Source organism: Aspergillus tubingensis, assembly GCF_013340325.1.
Source record: "Aspergillus tubingensis WU-2223L DNA, scaffold_7, whole genome shotgun sequence".
NCBI lineage: Eukaryota > Fungi > Ascomycota > Eurotiomycetes > Eurotiales > Aspergillaceae > Aspergillus > Aspergillus tubingensis.
Window position 1 is genome coordinate 3,741,828 of NW_023336281.1, and position 16,996 is coordinate 3,758,823.

General features: G+C 49.1%; 5 protein-coding genes across 5 annotated transcripts; 3 read left to right on the forward strand and 2 right to left on the reverse strand.

Moving 5' to 3' along the window:
• Positions 1-7,137: 7,137 nt before the first annotated feature.
• Positions 7,138-8,359, forward strand: AtWU_06183 (uncharacterized protein; the record flags this gene model as incomplete). The annotated part of the gene is made up of 6 exons (XM_035501293.1): positions 7,138-7,211; positions 7,264-7,290; positions 7,358-7,592; positions 7,648-7,749; positions 7,822-8,181; positions 8,246-8,359. 6 exons carry the CDS (start codon positions 7,138-7,140, stop codon positions 8,357-8,359), a joined length of 912 nt encoding a protein of 303 aa, XP_035357186.1.
• A 1,168-nt stretch (positions 8,360-9,527) lies between these two features.
• Positions 9,528-11,601, forward strand: AtWU_06184 (uncharacterized protein; the record flags this gene model as incomplete). The annotated part of the gene is made up of 3 exons (XM_035501294.1): positions 9,528-10,340; positions 10,395-10,497; positions 10,550-11,601. The coding sequence occupies 3 exons, from the start codon at positions 9,528-9,530 to the stop codon at positions 11,599-11,601; spliced, it is 1,968 nt and encodes a 655-aa protein (XP_035357187.1).
• A 278-nt stretch (positions 11,602-11,879) lies between these two features.
• On the reverse strand, positions 11,880-12,835 carry AtWU_06185 (OB-fold domain-containing protein; the record flags this gene model as incomplete). The annotated part of the gene is made up of 2 exons (XM_035501295.1): positions 11,880-12,562; positions 12,700-12,835. The coding sequence occupies 2 exons, from the start codon at positions 12,833-12,835 to the stop codon at positions 11,880-11,882; spliced, it is 819 nt and encodes a 272-aa protein (XP_035357188.1).
• Positions 12,836-14,077: 1,242 nt separating this feature from the next.
• AtWU_06186 (ATP-binding protein) lies at positions 14,078-15,817 on the forward strand (the record flags this gene model as incomplete). Its single annotated transcript, XM_035501296.1, has 4 exons — positions 14,078-14,782; positions 14,868-15,193; positions 15,245-15,651; positions 15,705-15,817. The coding sequence occupies 4 exons, from the start codon at positions 14,078-14,080 to the stop codon at positions 15,815-15,817; spliced, it is 1,551 nt and encodes a 516-aa protein (XP_035357189.1).
• A 438-nt stretch (positions 15,818-16,255) lies between these two features.
• AtWU_06187 (TspO/MBR family protein) lies at positions 16,256-16,892 on the reverse strand (the record flags this gene model as incomplete). The annotated part of the gene is made up of 2 exons (XM_035501297.1): positions 16,256-16,734; positions 16,790-16,892. The coding sequence occupies 2 exons, from the start codon at positions 16,890-16,892 to the stop codon at positions 16,256-16,258; spliced, it is 582 nt and encodes a 193-aa protein (XP_035357190.1).
• Positions 16,893-16,996: the final 104 nt, after the last annotated feature.

Consider the following 16,996-nt stretch of genomic DNA (forward strand, 5'->3'; position numbering starts at 1 on the left):
AAAAGGGTCGAATTGTTTTTTCTCTTGGGAATTGACGGCAGATGCACGACAGAGAGAATGTGATGATCATGCAGAGTTCTTGTTGTTGTGGTTCTCCATTTGAGGTTGGGGGAACGACGACGAAGGGGGAGGGGGGAAAGGGTGGGCGAGTGGCAGAAAAGAAGGCAACAATTGAGGTGTTAATATGAGGGCCGAACGGTGACGCGAGTGGTCCAGCGAGAAAGAGACGCGAAAGAAAGGCCGGAGTAGCAAGCCTAGAGAGGCAAGATTACCTAGTAATTCAAACAGGACCTCAACTTGAGTCCAGTTCACTTGCTTCTAACTACTTTTCTACTAAACCCAAGCTACCAAGCGCCTAGTAATATTAACCCTCCCTGGCCATTCGCTCCAGTCTCCGTATTAGCCCGGCCACTAAGGTATCCGCGCGAAATCGGACTCCGTAATCGTCCTTGGGAAAAAGAGAGAGAGAGAGAGTCATTCATTCATACCGACTGAATTCGTATTATTACTTAGCTACTAATAATAATACCCATGAATAATGTGGTCAACGCCATACCATGCTGCGTTTAGCGGACTTTTCCTCCACCGGACTAGTCCCGACCACTTGGTCACTGAGAGAGGAATGGTCGAGGAACGGAGACCCACCCTTTTCACCCAAGGAATCCGAAAAGGAGGTTCAGGGAGTTTCCCAACTTACCATACACGGGCGGCCCAAAGAAGGGGGGGGAAAGAACCCTCGAAGGCGGCACCTGGCGGTTCGGGTTCATGGTACATTACCGAAAAGGTCAAGACGAAAACATGGAAATGCACCACAATAACTTATCCCCGCGGCTAAGATGGAGAAATCTTGGGACAACGATCGTTTGGAACATGCTTGCGGAGTCCATACAGTCCAGTAGAGAGCAGTGATGAGGAAACACCCAGTTCTGAAGTCTACACCTTTGGGAGGAGCAGGAAAAGAGAAAGGATTAGATCCGTCGTTCTATCGAATTCCCCCAACTCAAAGAAGGAAAGAGACGAAAAAAAAATAGGTGATTACTTTTTCCTTTCCCCTCAGATTGACTGTTCGTTAGGGTAGGTTTCGGGGTTTACGGTTTGTTTGTTTTGAAGAGTCCCCGGTCCACGAAGAATGCCGTAAATTACTGTCTTCCAATTACCGACATTTTGAACGGAAAGTCCCATGAACTCCACGAATGATTCTCACAACTTTTGAGCTGAGTATTGCTTGCTGGCTAGTCCCTTAAGCAAGAGTAAGTACTTTGCGTAGGGCAGCTTGCTTACTTGCCCATGAAGCGAGTTCCCTTATGTAGAAGTATTAGACACAGCAATCTTGATCAGTGTGATCCGTAGTAGTGTTTCCAACCAATCGCCTCCATCCAGATGTATCTTCCGAGGTAGTACTTTGCCCGTGTTGACTAGGTGATGATAGTGAATCACAGTGTCTCTCCCGTTCAGACGGAGACTACTACAGGCCAGTTGTGTCATATCTTTACATTACATCTGAATCGGGACACACCCCCGATCCTTTCTTAAGAGTTGTCATTCTCAACTATATTGAAATTATGTGGCGCAACTGTCGTCGTTTGAGCCCATGCCGGGGCAAATGAGATTCATCGCGAAGTGAAAGGATCTAACAAAGTTCGGTCTAAGATGAGGTGTAGAAAACAGTTTAGACTGTTCAAAAAATCCCGTCTTGGGGAATTGGAGGAAGAGCAGACTTTCTCTCACTTTCAAAGAGATCGAAATGAAAAACGGCCTGGGAGGAGCCTTAGGTACTTCATGCGACCAGTCATCATCACACGTCGCTTTGAAGACTCTGGACTCTGGCGAGGTCCAGCCTTAATCGACTCCACTTAGTCTCCGCCTCTAGTAATCGTTAGACGGGCGCTAGCAAGGTTGGCCAGGGGTTGGGCCGCGTCTCTCTTGCTTCAACCTGGGTTGCAACCTTTTCCCAGAGTGATGCGACTTGCTGCTCGGCCATCCCACTCAGGGTCTCGGATAATCATGACACTCTAGACTCTCCAGCGAATGTGACAGGTAGTGCTCCCTACACCCTAAACCGTGACGGTTGTACGGGGGTTTCGCCTCGTATAATCCATCATTCAGGGGTCGCATGTGATACCCGCATTACCTCATCTACAGCATCACCCCAGAGGGTGAAAAGAGAAAAATAAGACGAGCTGCATCAAAAACCCAGATTTGAGTTAAGATTACGGCGCAGGCTATCCTTGCCGATAATATATGAGCGTAAAATAGCTTGCCAGCCGAGGAATCATAACTCACTACTAATGCCTGTTCTGGGGCTTTGTTAGTCTACTAGTTAAGTAAGTAGCTCAGAGTTGCTAGTTGCTGACTTCCGAATTAGATAGAGAGAGGTCAGCCGGGGGATCCACAGGACAAGGAAAAGAGAAGATACTCCAGGCAGTGGGCAGTTTTACAGTTCATGCACGTTGTTATCTGGATCCATTATTATTGATAGTTCATCTGTTGTCTTGAACAATGGATCCAGCCAACAGTGGCTGGACATGTATCCATCCCCCGTACATCCGTCGCCTGCCTGCCCCCCCCTCCCCCTCTTCATTATGCTTAGGTGGCTGACCGCCAGCATGGCAACACTTACAGTAAGTTAGTTGGAATACCCACAGGCTGCAACGACTGATCTTCAAATCGAGCCTGGAAACTGTTTTGCCATCTGCCGGTACTACATCGATAGAGATGTGGCTTGCATGTCTGCCCCTCCGGGTATGCTGGTCCCGTCTTTCTTGGGTAATCTACATGTGTAACACTTTTCCGAGGGTTGAAACGGTAAGGATTGCTTGGTCGACAGTTGATAGATTCATCAACAGCGGGAGATGGCCGAAGGAAAAGCGTCGTTGTTTCATCGATACTATTGGTGCTTCAGCTGACTGACAGAAAGAGAGGATGACAAAAGGAAAGAAGAAAGAGAAAAATTCTCGTAGTAGTGTGAGAGAAAGTACTATTACCCGGAAAAAGAAGGAACAACAGTAAGACGCCGTACTACCATGTTGTCCGAGGGAAAGGCAGGATGCCTTGTTCCAATCATCCACAGAGGTCTCCGCTACCCGCGCTTGACGTCTACAAGGTTTAAGACAATTCCTGGTGCTCTAAGAAAATAACTCAGCCCCATGGCAATCAACATATATGAGACGATTCTGAGTACTATGTTTCTGAAGGTTACGCGTTGCCACATTCTGGAGCTGAGGGTTGTCTCGAACTATCGGGTCAGTATGGATATGTCTTCGGAGTACCATGGACCGCATACTCCGTGCGCTGAATCAAGTAGAAGCTCCAACTATCCAAGCCATCAAAGTCCCCAAAGATTTGCATTGTTGCTTAGAGCGAGATATTCCACTGAGGGGCTACCCCATAGGGATAGAGGGCGATGCTCTCAGCGGTATTTCCTTACGAACTGATGCATACATTATGCACATGTATGGCTGATGCTGGATCCTTCTGGATGTATAGACTTCATACATCAAGCGAAGTTGATCAGCTGTAGCTAAGCCTGTGCATCTGCGAGATCAGATCCAGGACACAGACTGGTGCACTGTAGAAAGTACGGGGCACATTAAGTACGCAACACGGCCATTGCTTGTGTAGGACAGCTGTTACCACAGTTACCGATTCCTATATTTCTTTTTCCTTTTTCTCTTTTTTACATGCAAAGAGTTCAGTTCGCCACTGGATACACCAATTCTTGAGACGAGGGAACCGCAGATAGACTCATTTACCAGGCCTTTTCCGTTTTACCCTTGCAATGTGGGGTGATCATAGCCGATCTTATGATAAGATGTCATCGCTGGGAACTTTGATGACGGAGAGGATCATCAACCCTCACAGACGGCATTAGTAGGCGGGCATAATGGCCAAACTTTGAACCGGCAATGCTTCAATGCACTACATACTCAAAGCAGCATAGATAGTGGCTTCATTGGCGTGATCATTTCCCATATACAGTAGTACTGTTATGCACGGAGTAGGGTGTCCTTCTTGATAGGAAGATATGGGGATTTCCATTCCTGTCACGGTGGCGGGTGATGGGTCATGGACGGAGAAGCCATGTCTTCAAGTTGATCAAGTCTGGAGCCGAGACGCGTATGATCAGCTACACCGCACCTACGACCTGTGTACTGTTTACACTCGTTATTAAGATCCGGTTTTGATGACAGGCCATACAGATGCCAAAAAAGGGGTCTAGAGATGGATTGGTCACCGCTTGTGTCACTTGACCGGTGACAGGCTTCAATAAACCACTCGGTGGGAACGGCGAAGAATGGAGACTGTTCAGTCACCGTCTTTTTGAGGTCCATAGCAGTATCCTCTCTCCCCCTCTTCTTTGGTGTTCTTCTCGTTTCTTCTTTTCTATTCATGAATGATGAGAGGAGGGGAAGGATGTATGCTCTGGGGAGAAAGAAGAAAACATTGAGGGGTTTGTGTTCTCCATACACAGTAAATGAGGACTGTGCGATGCTGTGGTGGGCCAACCAACCAACCACTCGAGAAAATCACGACTCGTAACCTTGCCGGCATGACATCTGCTTCCCCCCCATTAATGGTCTTTGCTCTTCTTGCCACGGAGTGTCTGCCCTCCCGCTACCTGGGCTACGCGAATTCTGTTTATTTACTTCTCCATCTGTTTTGGTGTTTCCTTGGGTGGCATCATGCCATTTGGACTGTTAATTCACATAATCACGTTTTAACCACAATAATCGCGGCTGTTCTTCCAATAGAGAGAAGGCTACCCGACATTAGGCCAAAGTGACAACCACCACCACCACCATAACAACTAACAACTACAAAGACAGAAAAAAGTTTGTGCGTGGGATTTGAAAAGAGGGGGGAAAGCCAATGATTGCAATTTCTTGGAAAGTTTCGGGCACCAGCGCAGAAAGGGAAGGGTGGGTGACTGGTACCGGAGTCCTAGACGACTTGCTGATGGGCCTCCACCCCTAAAACGGATAGATCAGAGGGTCGGAAGACGTGGTTCTCATGGAACCAACGGGTTTAGTCGACCGCCGGCCGTCTGAGTTACCAGCCAAGGGTGATTGGGAAGACCCAACAGTGGAGCCGCTTCATTCGAATGAGTGGATGAAAGGCATTTCGCAAGCGGATACCGTGGACCTGCTGATTGCGCCGGGGCAGTCGGGGAATGCGGGTCCCCACTCGGCGTGAGGCCCGTCCCCGCTACCCGACAGACCCGGCTATGGATCTAGTTCTCTAGTCAGCCAGTAGTCGTTGCGTCCGGCGAGATGGTGAGGATTACGATGGAGTCCCCAAACGCATCCGTTACCAACAAATGGATCTCCTGGGTGTCTCGCGGCCCAGTTGACCTATCTCGCTAGCAGCTCCGCTGCTCCTTAGGGATCTCTTAGCCCGGCTACTATGCCAGTAGCTTTCGAAGCCGGCTCATTCCAAGAGCGTTCCAGAAGGATGAAGGACGTTCATGGAATCGACGAAGAAGGAGATCAGGAGACGAAAATCTCGCAATTACCTTCTCTAGGCAAAGAAGCTCATCGTGAGCGGCACCCCCGTCGGCTTTGCCGCTTGAGTTGACCGTTGGAGCGGAATAACTATGGGTAATAATATTGAGAGTGGCTCTCTATCGTCGACGGACTACGGAACGCCATGGAGGATCAACAAAGAATTCCCTGCAGGTAGAGCCGACTAAAGACCTTCTGGAACGCCACTAAGGATTCCACATTATTAATTCTCAATTGCCCCAGTCCATGACCTTCTTCGGGGGTGATCAAAAGTACCTACGAGCTTAGGCAGGTACAGGATGTGCTTGCATCAGGATGTGCGTTCTCCAGATGGATACCTCTGCCCGGTTTCTGCTCTTACTCACATGGGTGCCACCTTTCAGTGGGTGCGCTGTGTCTACTCGACTGTGTACAGACCCTCCTGTTGATCAGTCCCATCTAGCAAAGACAAATTCCATCAAGGCTGGCCAATCGTGATGTGAGTCAGGCTTGTGTTGACCCTGACGAAACATGATTGCTGGATTAGCCGGCTGGACTTGCAGTAGTCTCAGGGTGTCTGCATTCCCGCATGCCAGATCTACCCTTTTCCCTCTTTTTGGCTCCCATTTTCCAATTTCTCCGACGCGGTGTGCAGAAAGCTGTGTAGATCGATGAGAATCCTACTAGGATATCGGAGGACTGTGAAGAAAGTCCGATGAGACTGTAATCTCGCTTCAGATATGATGCATCTCGGCCAGCCTATGAAGAGGCGGGGAAGGCAGATATACCAGCGGAATTGACTGACTTTTCAGCTCACTTCATTCAAGTGTTCATAATTCCTTTTCTTCCCCTCATCTTTGGGATCTGTGCAGTTAGTGCACGCTACGTCATTGTGCTCAGCTTCATTTTCACATTGGTTAACACACTTCGTAGTGGTTCGTGACTCCAAGATACTTTCAGCTGAAGCCAAGTAGTGAGGGTAGCCAGGAGAGTAACAATATGTGCCCGCCGAGCTGATGAGAAACAAGCCACCAGCGGTGCAAACGAGCACACAAAAGCGCCGAGACATGCGTTTGACTCTAAGCGGACCGTTTGCAAGACATTCCATCTTAGACCAACGTCGAGCTATCTGTATGACACTATCATGAGAATCAACCTCTGAGAGGCAGACGCGAGTTTCTGACCTGCCCAACTTGGAAAATGACGATTTCCAGTGCAAAATGAGGGGAACATGGCGTTTTCCGTACTCAGCAATACCATCAGCCTCAGGTATTGACTTCCTCTTCGGACGGAACTTACCACTCAGGCTTCATGATATTGTCATGAGCCACCAGCATTACTTTGCCCTTCACAAAGTGTCACGCGTCACTAACTGGTGGCTGGCGCCTAGATGCTTATCGAATACCTTCGCAGGCAGTTTCCTCCGTCTTCATTCACCGTCTCGCTAACACTGTTCACTGGAGCTTACGTTGCCTGGGCAGGAAGGATGCCATAGTGATAGATCCTGCTGAGAGCCTATAAAGTCGCCTGGAAACTGTTTACTCTATTTCTCCTTCGTTCTATCTCGCGTCTTTGACTTCGTGGCTGGTATCTCGCTGATCTGACGCAACTTCATCATCGTCCTACTGATAGTCGTTCCCCCCGGATAGCTCTCACCATGGGGCCGTCCAGACGAGCCAACGTGGTTCCAAACGCCTTTGCCGGTGGCTATAGCCAGACAATCAAGAATCGGTCAGTCTTCTGCTAGATACGCTTCAGATCCGTCTGGCTGACTATACTATAGGCTTGACAAGGTTGTCTTCCCAGATAGGTATGTCTACTACTTCATTCTATACTGCATGGGATATCATTCTGTTCTACGGCTGACGCGAGCTTAGAATCAAGTGCGGAACCTGCAAGAAGTTTCGGTACATCGGCACTTTTTCTAACAGACAGTTGGACATCCTTCGCCATGCCGTAGTGGCTGATGGAGTTTCGCCTGTTACCAGCGGAATTGCCAGATGCAGACAGTGCACCGGTCCAGGCAATACTGAATTGAAATGCTCCCAGTGTGATCGTGTCAAATCGATTGAAGAGTTCGCGAAGAACCAGCGTCAGGAGCGTGATACTGCGGTATGTTTCCTCGGTTTAGTCGTGGTGGAGTGCAGCTGGGCTAATCTCGGGACAGCGATGCATGAACTGTGTCCAGAAGCATACGGAGACTGAACCTTTGATTGATGAAATGAAGCAGATTACCGGAGTCGATGATACTACTGCTAGCTCTGTTACTGTTGGGAATCCCCTATGATCTCTACTTCTATATCATCTATATTCTAGTTGGGATGTACTGACAAGCTCGAAGAGTCAGGCAGGCACTAGCTCTATGGCTGTCTCGCTCAAGCGGCTCCAGCTGACCGGTGCTCATGAAGGATCTGGTTACAGCGATGATGAGGATGACGATGACGATTTGTCCGTTGGCGGTGGTGTGTTCCTCGAACCTGGACACACCGATGAGAACAGCAGCGCCAATAAGGGCAAAGAGAGAGTCTTCACCGGCTACGATCCTCAGGGAAACCCCCATGTACTCACTCACCGTGCGGAGGCCACCCAGTCCTACGAGAGCGAATGGTCTGTCTGGGGAGTCAAGAGCAAGGCTACTAGAAGTGAGGCCGGTCCCGCCAGAGCTACGCCAAAGAAGGAGTCCAAGTTCGCGAAGATTCCGGTAAGTGCTAATGACTTTGCATATCTACGAAGAGTCGATGTTAATGACGAGTGATTCCGCGCAGCGCACCATCTATGAGAAGGGTGAACTGCCGAGCATGGCCATTCCCGACGCCAGCGGTGCGAACATCCCTTCTGACGACGAGGAAGAAGAGAATGATTTGGACGGCTTTCTGTGAGCACACTTGGTATCCCAGGGCAGAACTCAGATGTAACAGTGATTGTGATCGTACTGAGTCTGAAGTTATTGGGATTATCGAGATGACTGGGAAGCTGTAAAAACCCATATGAATTTCTTCTATCCTCCATTTCGGGCCACTGTCTTAATTTTTTCTATTGAGCCAACCAATCCTGTTTTTCTGAGAGGGTGTGACAAGTGTACTGTGGCAGCCGGGAGCGATGGGCCACTGCTAGGAGGAGGCGCAATAGTGGCTTATTTTCCAATGGTGGTCCCATTGCTGTTACTATTCGGTTGTTGTATCCTTTGTAGTGCCAATTGAAGAATATGGACGGTTCCACCTTTATCAACCATGGATGAAGCGATCTTGGTTTCTACTACAAAGTAGGCTGGTTCCCGCCCAGGAACCAGAGACTGCCGACCCGCTGGGTCGAAATAGTGGTGCCTTTATATAGCGGGTAAGGGAAGCATTGGGAATGATTGTAGAGCTTCGCTAGGTTGACAATTCGCCACCGATGGTCATATCAAGAAGCCAGTTTTGTAATTGCCATTGGCGAATGGTAGTATTGATGAAAGTCGAAGGTCACCCAAGGGGGTGGCCGAAAGAGAAGAAGCGAAGGCAAAATGATTCCATTCCTCTCCTAAATGAGATCCCCGCAGCCCGCTGGCCATGACGTAAACGGCCATTCTGTCTTTCCTTTCCAGTGTAGACAACTCTGTCAAGTGTCAACATCTTTTTTTAGTTGTCATCTGCTTTTTTCTTCTTTGTCTTTCGATTTTCTGTTTCTTTCTGCATCAGACACGCGACGACCCACTCAAGCTGTCAGTCTTCAGCTCTATTTTCTGTTTTGTTGCCAGACCCAGCCCACTTCGCTACACACTGCGTGTATCCCGTTGGTTTCAGCATCCGTCGCCCCTCTTCCTGCCCCGTCTTTATTTTCTACTTCTTTCCCTCTGTTCTGGTGCAGACCAGTCAGTCCGTTGCCACACGATTGTCGCACCTCTGCTTCCATTTGCTTTGATATTTCTGTCCTTGACGCTCCCGGTAGCCTTTTACTGCACCAGCTCGTTACCTCCCTCACAAGCGCTGCTCTGGTGATTACCTTGCGCTCGTGATCACGCAGGGCAGACAAGACTGACCGGCGTCGTGCGCCCCGGCACCCAGCGCGATGGCTTACAACAGCTTCCCCAACAGTCCTTCTTACTCGCAGCTTGGAAGCATGAACCATGCCAATCCAACCGAAAATGGCGCATCATCTTACACTCCTCCGTACCCTGCACAATATGGGCCGGAGCAGGTGAATATGCCTCAGCCTCAAGTTCCTCCTACCTCCGCTTCTCCGACAGGTTACTATCCGAAACCTCCATACGAGCCAGCTCCATGGCAGCAACAGCAGCATCAGCAGCAGCAACCACCCCCACCTCCTCCTCCCGGGAGGATCAACGAGGCTGTGAATTCGGCCTTTCGCCAGGCTGACTCTCCAGCCTATCTGTCTCCAGAGGTGGTCTCCCAGATAACTGCGACGGTGATACAACAGCTGAAAGCGACGGGGTTGGACAATTTGCAAAGTGATCAACAGCCGTCACCACCGCCGCCGCCGCAATGGAGTCATCCAGCTACAGCCGCCATGTATGGTGAACCGTCTCATTCACCTAGGCCGCAGAATACCCCTCCACCACCGCCTAAGATTCCCCAGGGTAACCCGGAATACCAAGCACCTGTGCCGCCTGTACATCCCAGCAGCCCTCATATATTTCCCGGACCATCCGTGGGGCAGCCGGGTGAAAGACGCGGATCGCCGACGAGCCAAAGTCAGGTCAGCGACCATCATCAGAGCATGGAGTCCCGACCAAAGCCGCCATCGAGGGAAGCTACGGTAACTGAAATGACCACGTTGGACAAAGTATGGGGCAAGTTTTTCGAGGACGGGAAGCCAACAGAAAAGCTCAGCATGCTATTGCGCGGCATCGCAGTCCACCTTGTAAGTGCAGTCCGCAACCGGTGTTTTCTAGAGACTAACGAGTCTGCTGGGTAGATCGAGAATTACCCGCCGGAGAATACTCTCGTCGTAGTTCCTGAGAAGATGAAACAATTCTATGCAGATACAAGTGTCTCGTCTGATCCATACCCTTGGGAAGGTCGGTTCTTGTGAGCTTCTGTAATGGAGCGATTGTCGCTGACTTTGACTAGACATCTTTGACGACCGTACATCCCAGATCTCGAGGTTGCTGCGAAGGCTTGAAGTGGAACATCATCTCGTACAAAATAAACTCCATGAGAGGCCTGATATCCCGGGCCTGACTCCTCGTGGTTTTGCCCGCTGGGCTACTTTACTGATTCAGGCCCATCCTGAGAAAGAGTACGAGCGCTTCCAGAAGGCGCTCTTGAACATGCCCATCAACAACCCTGATAACAGGAGTGAAAGACTACCCAAGGAGTTCTCAAGGCGCTTGTTCCCTGATGCCCCAGACCTCTCATTGAGGGAAGAGATTGATCAGAAAATCATGGAGTTTTGCAACGTCGACTTGCCGCCCATTACCGAGGACGAGCTGAAAAAGGTAGCCGCACAGCGTCACAAGAAATCTGCGCACAAGGCATCAGTGAGCTCCGTCGACTCAACCCCTTCAATGGGAGAGCGTGAACGTCAACCCTACTATAGCACATCGTCTTCTGCTATTGTCGATGATGAGGACAAAGAGGTACCATCGCGACCTATTGAACGCGAAAGGAAGCCCTACACTGCGCATCCTGGAGGTGGTAAAGTGTACGAAGATAAAGCACCCAGCCATCGCCATGCGAACTCGATGTCCGCAGGATCTGGCTCGAAAGATGGCCCGATCGAGATCGGACCCCGAATGTCGGAGACGCACCTCCACACCGGGACTTCACGTCCCACAACTACGTTCGGACGATCTCGAAGTCCGTCACGGGGTGCTCATACAGGCGGCGACTACAGGCACTCTGAAAGCGACCTCTTAGGCCATGGTAGTGGCTCTCGATATGGAGGTTTGTCTGACAATGACTACTACTACCCCTCAACTACATCTGCCCTCCCGGGCGACATCGACGACAGTCGCAAGTACCACAACCTTAGCCCCGAGCATGGCGATAGGCGACTGTACGATGCCCTGCGGAACCGAGACAGCGAACGAGAAAAACTCAAGCGCAGCAGCTGGGGCGGCGACGAGGATTACTATCGCGCGGCCACCGGCTACGACTATAAACCGTATGGGTATAGGTGATATTGATATGCTGACCGTGTTTGACCATTAATACTTATCGTTCTGGCGCGCTTTTTGTATGAAAAGAGATATCCGTTTATGAGTTATGACTTATGATAGCGTTCATTATTATTCTTGGCTTCTATGTCTTATGTTTAGCCACTCTGACTAAATGCCTTTTTGAAAGTGTACCACGAACTTCCCTCAGTTAATGACCCTTGGCGCCTTTTCCTCCCTTCCTCTTCTGCTATAAAATGTATAATATCACTAATACCACACCTTTCGGAACCGCACACACATCATCCACCCCCATCCACCCTCTTCATCTTCCTCCCCTCAATAACACTCATGTCCCTCCGCCCCTCAACCCTACAAACCTCCGCCTCCCTCTCCCTTCCCCTCTCCTCCCTCTCCCACATCTTCCAAATCCTCCTCCGATCCCTCTCCTCCCTCTCCTCCCTCCTCCTCTTCCTCCGTCTCCCCCTCTCCTCCTCCTCATCCACACCAACACCTCCATCCCCCCCTTCCACTTCCGCTTCCACCTCCCCCCTCAACCTCTCCACCTCCTCCCGCCCCAACCGCCACGGCACATCCAACACCTCCACCAAACACCGCGACCGCTGATCCACGAACCGCATCTCAGCATTCGTGTCCCGCACAGGGAATATCCGCTCGAGCTGCAGCTGGTTCACGCCGCGGAAGGTGGTCACCGTGCCTTTCAGGTGCGCGAGCGTCCCCGGTGTATACGGGCTTATGTCCAAAGGGAGGGCGGTTGTAGGGGATATGTGTGTGTGCATTCCAGTTGATAGCATGGATGTGGATGGTGTAGAAATGGCTTTCTGAACCACCACATCGAGCGTCGCACCGCTGCTATCGTCGAGCGTAAGGATCGTGACCGTGGGTAGATCCGTTCGAGAGGTTATTAGTCCCAAAAGGGAGATGTATTGGATAGGGTGGTTTTTGTGGAAGTAGGTTTTGGGGTCTATGCTTTGTGGGTTAGATGTGTGTATGTATTGGGAGGGGGATGAAGATAGGGTATAGTATAGTATGGTAATGTGCTATATGTAGCAAGGTATGTATGTAGATAATGGAGATTAAGGAGAAATGGATGGGGTGTACCTGGAAACTCCGGCCTTCTTTTCAATCGCAGTACATCCACCGCGGCCATCTTCACCCAGGTGAAGTGGGTTGGGGACGCCTTGAAGCAATACGCTGGGTAGAATTCAAGGGCGTCATGGTTTTGTGCTGTCGCCATGCCCATGGGAGGGGGGGCATTTTCATGGTTGGAATTGGGGTTGGGGTTGGGGTTGGGTCATTGGGGTTTGTATGGGGGGTATAATAGAGAGATTGGGAGGATGAGGTGGAGAGATATTGGTGGTGTTTGTTGATTTGAGTTAAAGATGGGGTGGTGAGGGGAAACCGGCAGTAGCTTTGTTATCTGTCACGTGGGGAAGTGGTCATGTGGTGATAAGGGATGGATGTATGGGGATGTTCATTTATACTTCCTTTTATTTTGCACTTTCTTTACATTCTTTGTTGGGTTCAGTATCGGTTACTTGGTCTTAGTGGGCTGTTATTTACTGTTTCATCTAGAGGAGTAAGTAATATTAAGTAGTTCGGGGGGAGGTTATTGGTAGATATTAGAGCTACTTGACTACTACACAGCTGCATCAAGAATTAGTATATATATTTACTATTTACATACTTTACTAGAAGTAAGCTTATAATGGCGCGCTACTCCAGATTATATGAACAGATTGAAGGTAGTATAGATGAAGGATTCTTTTATAGATAGGATGGAGGTATATAGTATTATGTGGCGCAAGATGACCGCTAAGTGGCAGCAGCATGGAAGATGAGCATGAAGAAAACTAAGGGGATGATGAATATATTGCACGAGAATTAATGTTCAGGAATAGTTCTGGAATAGAAGAGAGGAAGAGCAGTGAAGGTATTAAAGAATAATTATCACCCTAACTCGTGAGCAAAGCCGAACGTGCGATTGAATCTTGCGACTGCAAGGTATAAATACAAGCACCATTCTACTTTCCTGATCAAGTAGATGACTTCCTTGTGTCCATCAGCCTCTCACTGATTCCAAGAATGGCCACTGACTCGTTGAACTCATCCGTTATGACCAATGCAGCTTGTCCCCAAATCCCCAACGCCCCAGTTCGCATCTTGGCTTCAGGAAAGTGCACCTTCATTCTTACAACAGGCCGTCTTAAATTCTATTGTCCGTGCGACAAAGGGACATTTCATCTAAGTTCGGTCGATTCCGACAAAAAGTGTGAGCGGTGCGAACACACTCTCAATTTTCATGAGGATGCTGTCTCGTCCGCAGTCTCTCAAAGTACCAAGCAAGGTTGGTACCTCTTTCCACTATTCCATGCTGTAGCTTATCATATAGCAGTGATGCCAGGTGAAGACGGAATTGAGATCGAATGTCGCTGGATAGGTTCGATCTCATCCCCAAATACATATTCCATGGCTGACAATGGCGATAGAGGATCTTTCGCATATATCCCTTAGACAGGACACGGTGACTGAGCTAATCAAGCTCATCGATACCTATCCCGTTATCCTCATTAGAGGAACTCCTGCCAGCGGAAAAACCACGTTGGCACGGTTGCTCCAAGATCGTTTGCACAATCAAGGACGTATTGTCCCATTCTTCTACACTTGGAAACAAGACCTTATTACATTCGACACAGAGCCATGGGTGGCACTTGCTAAGGCGCTCAAACAACGTCTTCCACGCGGTCAGGTCCCAAACCTCATGAACGATGAGATTGTTGTGATTGTGGATGAGGCCCAAGGGTCATACGATGATGATTACCTGTGGAACCATATAATAAAATTATTGATAGACAAGCCTTGCAGATATAAACTACGCATTTGTCTCTTCTGCTATTTTGGATGTCCATCAACGGGTGTGGAACCACCTCAGGGTCTCGGATATTGTCCAGCCACTATACCCGAAAGACAATGCATAACACTCACACCCCAATCGTGTAGTGAATCACCGAAAATTGGCCTTTACTATACCGAGTCAGAGTTTGATGACGTTCTTTGCCGAATTCTCCGATACGATTTCCCCAACTGGGTAGTTACCATCGATGAAAAAGCTAAGAAATACCTGTTCTCACTTACGAATGGGCACCCCGGAGGCGTAACGGCGATGATACGGTTCGTTTGTGAGGTATGTTCCACGTTTCGCTTCTATTGGTGTCTGTGATCGTTTTTGTCTATGTTCGTATTAACCTGAATGGCTAATCTTGCGGTAGACCTACTGCGCCGACATGAAACATGACAGGATGTTTGTGATATCCCAGCAGCATGTTCTCAACATCCTCGACGGTGATGAGGAATCTGCCTTTGCCTTTGTGGCGAAATGCGGCGTCTCTCGCTCTTTCCCTAAACTAATAGACCTCAAAGGTCCAGTTCACGAAATACTGTGCGAGATTACAGAGAAGGGGAATATCAATTGGGAACAGAGACCAGGGTTGGAGAAATGCTATGAAAGAGGCTGGATCCACAGGATGCTTACGGGTCCAGAAGGGAACTCAGACCAATATGAAATTGCTGTTCTGCCATACCGCCTGCATGAGAAGTAAGTATCGTCATATATATCCTCTGTTGTTCGTACTAAGTAGAACCTTAGATGGCTTCAGTACCTCATTAGCCAGGACAAAAGAGCCTTGCCGCCGCGTTTCACCAACTTGACTCAATTGTGTATGGAAATCCTACACGAGTTTTCAAGTATGAACCTGAAGCCTCCGACTACCGACAGGAAACTGTCAACCGCAGCACAACCCAGACCCGTTGGAACGCAGTACCAAGATGAGTTCTACAGGGCGTTTTGTAAAGTAGCTGGCCGAGGGGTGCCAATTTCCACGGAATGGGCTAGGACAGAGAAGAAGTGGGCAGTGGAACTGGTGAGACATGATGATAGAATTGACGATCATGTGAAGCGGTTTCAGGGGGGAGGGCAGTACTTTGACTGGCTGCAGAAGAAAGCCGTTGAAGATTGGATTGTCATCAATTGCGCTACCAGTGTACCAATCTCAGGTTTTTTTTCCCTATTCTAGCATTATATTTTTATCTTGCTGACCACTTCATAGATCATGAAGAATGTCGACTTCTCCACGCTGTCTTTTTGAATGACTTCACGGAGTTACAGATTCTCAATCACAAAAGGACAAGCCTTGAGCGATCTTGTTGTCTAATGAAGTGATGGATATGGATTTCTGCAAATTTTATATGGTGGTTGAGGGGGATTACAATGGGAAAAGAAACCTGCGTCGGACTTTATTTCAGCTAGCAGATTATACTATATCATGTCTGCTGGTCTGGTTAGGGAGAGTAGGCGGCACCCAACTTCATTGTCCATGGCCTGTAAAATAATTCCTAAATTGCAGATTGTATAGACATGGGGAACTAATACTTCGTATAACAACTGCTGCGTTACCAATGGTCACTTTGCTATCTGTTAGAAGCTAAGAACACAACAGCACTTCATTCAAATTGAACAAATCAATAGTAGTACAACTATTTCCTTAAGCCAACATATATATCTTACATGCTCAACCCAAATTTGATCCACGCCTCAAAACAACCATAAACATAAACACACACACATCACATATAGTACTCCATGTACCATCCATCAAAATCACTCCTCCTTCCTCCTCTCACCCCCAATCACCCAATTATTCAAGATCCCCACCCCAGCATTCAAATACGTCGCCACCCCCAACCAAGCCGCATACGGCGTCATCAACCAAAAAGCCACCCGGTCATGCTTCCACCAGATATGCATCAACGCCGCCACATTCCCACTCAGAAGCAGCAGATCTGCCAACGCCCACGCCGGCTTCCGAAACATGAAGAACAGCGGCATCCAGAGATGATTCAACGCCAGTTGAGAGATGTATAGTGTCTGGGACTTGACGGTCCAGTCTTGGACGATTGATGATGGTGATGATAGTGAAGGGGGGTATTCGCCGGCTATGGTTCCTGATACTGTTGCGTGGTGGATGGCGAAACCCATCATGCCGTAGAGGACGGTCCACACGACGGGGAAGGCCCAGGTTGGTGGGTAGAGAGGGGGCTTTTTGAGCGAGTGGTAGGTTTGTTTGGTGCGGCCTTTGCCTGGTTTATTTTCAGTTTTTGTGTTCCAAGAGGTGGAGAGGTATGGGAAGCTCACGGTTGGTATGGTACCCGACTAGAGAACCTGTCGCGATGGGCGTCACGATGGAGACTAGGGGGTGGGCGAACATCGCCTGAGGGAGTGCGGCGGACCAGGGCATGGTTGGTTATTTCTTCAGATTCAGCTTGAATTAGAGAATAATGAGGACCTGGAGTCTGAGTGTGGGGTTGCGATGTATTTATTTGTTCGTCTGGATCGATCGAT